The following is an 8,330-nucleotide window of genomic DNA, read 5'->3' as shown; positions in this document are numbered from 1 at the left end:
CTTGTGATTCTGCATTTCAGACAGAAATCCAGGGAGTGCAACGTCACAGGTCCCTGGGCCACTGAGAAGCGAGCCTCACTCCTGTACTTTCCTGAGCTCAAGCCTTGCCCTTCCCTGACCCTCAGCTCAAACGTCACCGCAGACGGGCTTTCCCGACACCTTAATCCCACGAGGCCATGCTGTGCTTCCCTCCTAGAGTCAGTCTCCCCCTCATGGCTTCGTGCACATGGTGCGGACATTTCCCCAACTAGACTGGAGCCCCCAAGGAGAGGGGCTACTGTTCTCCTGCTGGTGCCGGATAAACAAGCCTCTCAGTTGAAGAAAAGGCCATGATCACCACACGAACATTACCTCCTATGAGAGCGGTTATCAACCTGTGGGTCGCGACCCCTTTTGCGGTCGAACGACCCTTTCACAGGGGTCGCCTAAAACCATCCTGCATATCAGATATTTACATTACTATTCATAACAGTAGCAACATTACAGTTATGAAGTAGCAACAAAAATAATTTTATGGTTGGGTCACAACATGAGGAACTGTATTTAAAGGGCCAGAAGGTTGAGAACCACTGTCCTATGAGTTTCTGGCACAAAGCCCCAGGGTGGAGGTGCTCATTCTCATGATAGAAGAGGAAAGAGGACGCCGAGGGTACAGGCAACATCCTGTCACACTGGAGATTCTGAGAACTTACCGGACACCAGTTCGCACAGTCCCGTCCGTCTCAGCCAGACTCAACTTTAGAGCAGATCACTTGGAAGGCCCACCTAGGCTGCCCCTTCCAGGAGACCTGCTGGCTGCCCCCCATCCCAACCCTGCAACGAACACGCCAGTCACTGCCGAGAGCTGCCACCAGCTCAAGCAACTTCCACCTCACCACCTCTGCTGCAGTCAAAACCAGGAGCAGGTGACAGGGCAGGGGAGATGAAATATCCTGGGGCACAGCTTCTGAAAGGGGCTCACATCACACGCTGACCCCCCATCACCTTTGGAAGGGCTGGTCCGACATCCAGCGGGTCCTACACCTCTTCCCAGCCACACTAGTGCTCGGCAGGTTCCTTGTCCTCATCCTCGTCCCCCATCCTGATGGCATGTGCCACTGCTCACCTCCACACAACCTAGAGTTGAGGCCACCAAAGCCCTGCCCCTGGGCCTCCATGACCACCCCCTCGCCGGATGTTAGGTGGGAAAGCGCTCCCCAGCCCACCCAGGTTGGCCTCTCCACCTTCACCTCCACCAAGGTTCTGAGTGGAGCTGGTGGCCCTGACATAGTCATGCAGGTTGATTTTCAATATTTCTTTTATTCCATCATAACAGCCTACCCAATCCTTACTATCCCCCTGAAGTACCCGCCTGTGCCCCAGGTCACCGCTCCTCCAGCCACGGCCATTCTGAAGAGTGGGTGGCCTCTCTCTCTAGGAGGCACCTCGGTTCCTGGCTCAAGGGGCCTGGGGGCCCGGGAAAAGCGCCTCGTCCTGTGGTCCTGGGAGAAGGCCCAGCAACACCCAGTCCCCTTTTCACTGCAACAGGGCTCGGCGCTGCTTGTCTGGACTGCGCGGCTCAGAGGTCACACTGAAGCGGCATCATCCTTGGCAGGTTGCTTGGTGATGGCTCTCACTTTGCACCATAACAAGAAGAAACAAAAAACGAAAGCATTCCAACTAGTAATTCCTCAGACGACAACAAAATTAAGGGCAAAAATCAACATGATTTGGCAAAAGTTTTTAAAATTTTAAATTAAAAAAAGAAAAAACATTCACACAGAAGAGATTTAACTTGTCGGCTTTGAAGAAATATATTAAAGAAAGTGGAAAGTTAAAAAAATATCAAACCCCAAATAAGGATAAAAATAGATGTATCCTCTGTAAAAATCTGGGCAAATCTACTGAATCATTCATATCTATTCAGTATTCAGGGCGTGAGGTGAAATATCCGAGTATAAAAAGTTAAAAAAAAAAAAAAAACAGCAAAAAACTCAAGACACTGCCCCTGTGCTGAGCGGGGCGGCGGCTCGCTCGGGCTGCGGCCGCTGGAAGCCACAGTGTGTCTGGTCCCTGCTGCCTCCCTGCGCTCAGAGCTTTAGAGGTCTTCCCTGGTCCTGCTGGGCTTTGTGACGTGCTCTTCGATGAACTTGCTCAAGTGCTCCAGGTCTCTGTTTCCATCCTCAAACTTAATCGGGTTCTGTTTGTCCCCACTGGGCGCCAAGTAGATGGTGGGGAAGCCCTCGACCTTGTAGCGGTCGCTGGTGATGTCGTTGGCGGTGGCGTCCATCTTGGCGACGACCAGGCTCTTGTGGCCCTTGTACTTCTTGCCCAGGGCGGTGTACACGGGCTCCAGCTGCTTGCAGTGCCCGCACCAGGGCGCGTAGAACTCGATGAGGACGTCCTTCTTGGGGTCCATCACGATGGAGTCGAAGGTCTTGCCCACCACGACCTTGACGGGTCCCTTGTTGTTCTTGGGCACAGGTTGGGATTTGATAACCGGCTTCAGTTTTCCTGCCGAGGAAAGAAAGCAGGGGGGGACGTGAGCGATGACAAGGCCCCGGCTCTGCCTGGACTGAGTAGGGCCTTGCCTCCAACAGCCCATCCTTCAGTTTCCTGGTCTCCTCAAATCTCCTACTTCCCCAGTCCCTGCAGAGGCCAGAGAGGGGCCAGGTGGTCCCACCCAGGGCTCTGGGGCCCCTGGGTCCTGTCCAGGGCGGCTGTCACAAAGGGAGAGCCGGTGCCTGGGGCTGCACAGCCATGTGGGAAAAGCACTGAGTGGAGCGGCAGACAGGGGCCTGGGAGGTCTGCCCACGACAGGCTGGCGCTGGGGACTGGGCCATGTGCTCAACCTGACCAATTCAGACATGCATGTAATGCCTCAAAGAAATTCCCACATACACACAACTTTCCACAAACACCAAAAGCCTGTTTTAAGTAAGACTTCTTGACATTTCTAAGACATACCTGCCCTTTTTCCTATTACAAAAAAAAAAAAAGAAAAGACAAAGAAAGGTGTATCTCCATTTCTATCCTCCCTGACGCACCCAGGGAACAAACCAGATTTGGGCTCAGCACAAGCGATGGGATTGAAGAGTGCCCTCGCCTGGACGCCAGGTGCGCCTGCAGCCACCCAGGCTCACGCAGGGGAAGCCCGGCCACACGCAGCCCACCTTTTTTGAAAGCTGTGACGAACTCTCGGAGGGTGTCGGAGTCAAACTCATCGGGCTCCATGGCAAACTTCCGCCCACCCTCGTCCAGGATGGCGGCATTGACGTCCTCCCCGCTCTCGCTGAGCCCCAGGTCCTTCACCTCCGTGGCAAAGTCGTCCTCGTCGGCCACGGCAAAGGTGTACTCCGGGAAGTCCTGGGCCACCTCCAGCACCTTGCTCCGCCAAAACTGAGTGGCTGAAACAGGACGAAGGACCGTGAGCCTCAGAGATGAAGGTGAAGATTCTGCCCCTTGGATTCTAACAAGGCTTAGGCTTCCATTGGAGAGAAAAGCATTTCTGAAAATGCCACCTCTGTGAACAAGGGACCTTGGTCGAAAGCTCCACCAGCCCAGGAGGCCTGCATAAGCCCCTGCCTGGAGCACAGAAGGACAATGACCTGAAGCCATAAAGTAAACACACTCCTGACCACCCACCCACCAGGGCCTGGTCCCTCACCCGCTCTGTAGTCGAAGCTGAAGTCCACGCTGTAGTAGACGACCACCAGAGGGCGGCGCGTGTACCGCTTGGCGTCGTTTGAGGGCTTGCGGTGACCCACCAGGGGTAAGGTGTGCTTCAGCACAAAGTCCTTGATGGCAGAGCCCTCTGTGGAGCCCTGCAAAAAGTGAGGACAGGTGAGGGTCGGCCTGACAAAAGTGGGGCTCACCTGACACTCCCACCTTTTGCTGCCACTGTTAATGAGTACAGATGGGACGGAGCACGGGAAGAGGGGGTCACTGAAGGTGAGATGCTCTGGGCTCACTCAAGCACACCCCAGCAATTCCCTTTCTCCAGTGAACCTTGAGAGAGCTTGTGGGGACACCGCAGAGGCCCCCGCCTTGTCCTCCGGGCCTGGGCTCACTGTGCTGTCAATTAGGAAATGCTGGAGGAAGGCCCGCCTCCGGAGGACAGTTGTTAACACAGCCAACTGAGCAGAGGGTCCGTCTTCCCCATCTGATCCTCACGACTGCCCTATGAGGACATTTCAGACAACAGGACACAGCATGAGGTGCAGAGAGGCCCAAGTGCACCCACATGGTGAGTGGCCATGATGGCTTTGCGTTCTGCCTGGAGAAATCACCCCCGTGCTGCCCACTCCAAAGGACAGCGTGGTCTCGGGTAAGAGCATGGAGCCACAGCTGTGACTGGCCCAGAGACAGAGCAGTGTGGAGACTCAGCTCACACTGGGACCCAGGTAACTTCCAGGTAAGAAGGAGCAGTGGGAGGCACTGGCATTTACACAGAACCTGTGATTGGCTGGGCACAGCGGTGGTCGCTTGGGGACACTGAGCCCAGGCTGTCAGAGGTGAAATGACTGCTCTGAGGGACAGGCAGCGTGTCCTGACACAGGGGTTCACACTGAGGATCAGAGCCAGGTGCTCAGACACCAGACTCACAGGCACCCCGAGGGTGGGCACAGCCACTTCACGGTATAGATGAAGATACCGAGGGGCAGTGAGATTAAGCTGCTTGCCAAAGGTTGTACAGCTGGAAGTGGTGGATGAACACCACATCTTCCCCCACAGCCTGAGTCCCACCTGGACAGGACCGTCAGGGAGGTGGCCCTGTGCAGCCCAGAGGATGGGCAGAACTTTCCAAGTGAGAGGAAGAGCAGGAAGGAGCAGGGGACAAGGCATCGAGGCTCTGGCCCTAGGGTACCAGGAGGGTGGGAGGAAAGTGCCAAAAAAGCAGTGAGGTGGGTGGCAGGGGGTGTCACCCAGAAGGCAACCTCAAGAGTAAAATGGCAGTGCCCTGGCCAGTGGGGCTCTGTTGGTTGGAGCACCATCCCATGCACTAGAAGCTCACAGGTTCGATTCCCAGTCAGGGAACATACTTAGGTTGTGCATTTGGTTCCCAGTTGGGGTACGTATGGGAGGCAACCAATTGATGTTTCTCTCTCAGTTCAATGTTTCTCTCTCCATCCCCTTCTCTAAAATCAATTGGAAAAAAAAAAGCCCTAGCTGGTTTGGCTCAGTGGATAGCACACTGGTTTGTGGACTGAGGGTCCGGGGTTCAATTCCGGTGAAGGGCACATGCCCAAGGTTGCGGAGTCAATCCCCAGTAGGGGGCGTGCAGGAGGCAGCCAATCAATGATTGTCTCTCATCATTGATGTTTCTATCTCTCTCTCCCTCTCCTTCCTCTCTGAAATCAATTAAAATATATTAAAAAAAACACCACCACCTTGATAAAAAAAAAATAGAGAGAGAGAGAGAGAGAGAGAGAGAGAGAGAGTAAAGTGGCAGTGACAGCAGGCGAACTTGCAGAGTTGAACACACACCGAGTTGAGCCTCAATGTGAACTCCTTGCAGAGCAAACAGACAAGCTGTCCTCTCTCAGCAGCTCCGGTGCTGGCTTTACGCCTCGCTTCACCTTATCTGTCCTGTCCTTGTCTTTCCTTTGTCCTGATTTCTAAATCCACTTTTTAAAAACACTCCTTCTCATTATATTGTGTGAATTTTTACAAAGTAGCCTTATGTAACTTTTGGAACAAAGGTGGTATATGAATAATACCAATCCATTTAAAATTGAAAAACGCAGGCAAAAGACAAAAGTCAAGTGGCAGTGCTACATATACCAGACTGGACTGCAAGGCTCTTAACCCCTCTGAGGCCAAGGGCCTCTTCAGGAACCTGCCAAAAGCTACAGACTCCTTTCCTGGGAACACGGACACCACACAGGCTGCGCCCGACTCCCCGAGGTCACTGCTCCACGGCCATCAGGGCCCCTCTGTGGACGTGAGACTTCCAGAAGAAGCAATGGGAGTCAGAATCAGAGCTGTCGCCAAGGTCGTGCTCCCAGTTCGTAAAAAAGACCAGAAGGGGCATGGCTGCCCCCTGCAGGACACGTCCAGAGGACTAGGTCCCAACCACATCCTCCAGGTTCCAGGGGAGCCCTCAGCCCCAGCCTGGCCCAGGAAGAACACCTGCATTCTCCCTCAGCTGCTTCTAACTGGCGTGGGACCTTGGGTGAGACAGCTCACTGGGCTGCATCCAGTCTCTCTCTAGGAAAGTAAAAGCTTTGGGTTCAAGATCTAAGGTCTCTTCCAGGCCTGAAGATCTGCTCACTGAAGCACTCAGTACGCTGAGCTGGGACCGCCTCCCCTTCTAGAGGTGAATGTCACATCCTTCAGGAAGATGGGGGTGAGGGTAGCAGTGGAAAGAAAGGCCAACTCCACGAGCCAAGCCGCAGTTCCACAGAGTGAAGAGAGGCCTGCCGGCCCCGTAGCAGTGCCTGGGGTCCCGGCCTGGAGCAAGACAGACACACAGGCCAGACCCTCAGTGGTGGGCACCTATGCGAGGCTGGTGCCAGGAGGTCTGAGTGGTGTGAGAGGTGGAGCTCTGCCAGGGGCCAGGGCTCCTCACCTGCCGGGTGTGTGAGTGCTGCCTGGGTCCCTCGTGTAACTCCTGACCAGGAACCTTCCTACTGGCTGTGCTCCAGGGCCAGAGCCTTCAGTGGAGGGAAATCTCCATCCTTCAAAACCCCTGCGATGGCACCACCAGGATCCTCATGCCGATCGCATGCCCAGGGGCTGGCACTTCAGAGGGCCATCGAGGCCTGAGCGCCCTCACCCACCTGGATGTCCATCATGTTGCTCCTGGGCTCGTATTTGGACTGGAATTTCTCAGGCTGCATCACGACCAACTTCCCTGGGGAGACTTTCAAGAACTTTGCAATTTCAGTGCTGAAAGTGTGGTGGAATTTGTAATCTTCTCTCAGGTTGTTAGCTGAAAAATGAACCAAATGATAAATACACAATTCATTAAATTGCTTAAACAATCAAGTTTTAACTCATAACCCACATCAACCAAAGCAAATGCCTTGGAAATAGTGTAATGACCACCCGAGTTCTTGTGTGGACAGCACCTCAAGCTTTAAGGTTGGATTTTTAAACTTGGTACAGGCCTAATACCTTAAAACCTGTATCTTGGAATTTATTAAAAAAATTTAACAAACTGAATGTTCACAGAAAACCTTAGAGCTAATCTGTGAGGTGTCCAGTTGACTGCCGTCTCCAATGCTGGGAAGCACACTGGTCACGGAGAGGCAGTCTCGGGAGGTGACGGTGAGCGTCGCACACTGCTGTGCGCACATGGTGAGCTGGCACACGCAGCACCTCCTGGGGGCCTAATCTCTCCTCAATGTGTGTGTGGGGGGCTGTTGGTGGGCTGGGGTCCTAAATGTGGTTCCCTAACTATATATATATTGCATTTAAATCTCATCAAACTCACAAGATAAAACCCTGCTGTCTGGATACTCAAGAACAGGGGCTGGCCAACTTTTTCCAGAAAGGACCAGACAGTGGACACCTGTGCCGTTGTGGGCCACACTGCCACCACCACTCGATTCTGGGCTCAAGTGTGAAAACAGCTAGACAGTGTGTGAACAAGTGAGTGCAGCTGTGTTCCAATAAAACCACAAACCAGGCGAGGCCTGTTTGTCAACCCTGCCCTCATTCTGAGGTGACCAGACCTCAGTTCCTCTGCTCTGTCCTGGCTGAGGCACCTATACCCGCCTCTAAGACAGCTAGCATATCACATGACTTGGGGGAGGCAGGGAGGCAGCCTGGAGATGCCATGGCTCTCAGAAGCAGACAAAACCAGATTCAAATCACAATTCTGCAACCTGCTAATGGCGTGATGCCGGACATGCTCATTATGCACCTGCCCAAGCCTCAGTCCATCCTCTGTAGAAACAGGAGTCTACCTCGTAGATCGCTGTGAGGATCAGTGAGGCAACCCACCCAGAAGCCATTCGCAGGCTAGCCTCCCACCCTGTTCTAAGCCTCCAGGTGCCCCAGATATTAACAGTTGGCCAAGGACAAAGAGACAAAATTGCCTCAAGAATTTGGTTAGCCACCCCCCTTATTCAGACCCTTCTCCCACTATCCACAGACCGCCCTGCATCCCTAGGGCTGTCTCCTCCTTCCATGAGGCCCAGTGAACAGGAATGGGCCAGCATAGTAGGCCCAGTGACTCACCTCTGCCTGCAGCCTAACCAGATGGAGCCCGAGAGGCACACGTGTCTGACTAGAAGTGTGGTGCCTGAACTGGCAGGGTGGGCAGCACCTAGCCCACCCACCACCAGCCTACTGCCCCAGGCCTGATCACAGACACACCACACCGCACCGCACCGCACCGCACC

At 54.0% G+C, this 8,330-nt stretch overlaps 1 protein-coding gene and 1 long non-coding RNA gene across 2 annotated transcripts in view; both read right to left on the bottom strand.

The window, feature by feature from the left end:
- Window positions 1–1,122, bottom strand: part of LOC107185193 — a 25,439-nt gene extending 24,317 nt beyond the window's left edge. Inside the window, exon 1 of the long non-coding RNA XR_001516111.1 lies at window positions 1,106–1,122. This is a non-coding gene — a long non-coding RNA (uncharacterized LOC107185193). The remainder of the gene's footprint in view (window positions 1–1,105) is intronic.
- A 157-nt stretch (window positions 1,123–1,279) lies between these two features.
- PDIA4 (protein disulfide isomerase family A member 4) overlaps window positions 1,280–8,330 on the bottom strand; it is a 21,183-nt gene continuing 14,132 nt past the window's right edge. The window contains exons 8-11 of the mRNA XM_015572699.1: window positions 6,762–6,913; window positions 3,647–3,803; window positions 3,153–3,386; window positions 1,280–2,493 (exon numbers count right to left, since the gene is read on the bottom strand). Coding sequence (XP_015428185.1) covers window positions 2,078–2,493; window positions 3,153–3,386; window positions 3,647–3,803; window positions 6,762–6,913 — 959 coding nt within the window. The 3' untranslated portion in view covers window positions 1,280–2,077. The remainder of the gene's footprint in view (window positions 2,494–3,152; window positions 3,387–3,646; window positions 3,804–6,761; window positions 6,914–8,330) is intronic.

Source organism: Myotis davidii, unplaced genomic scaffold, assembly GCF_000327345.1.
Source record: "Myotis davidii unplaced genomic scaffold, ASM32734v1 scaffold49, whole genome shotgun sequence".
Classification (NCBI taxonomy): Eukaryota; Metazoa; Chordata; class Mammalia; order Chiroptera; family Vespertilionidae; genus Myotis; species Myotis davidii.
Note: the sequence above shows the minus strand (reverse complement) of the source record. Positions and strands in the feature narration are given on the sequence as shown.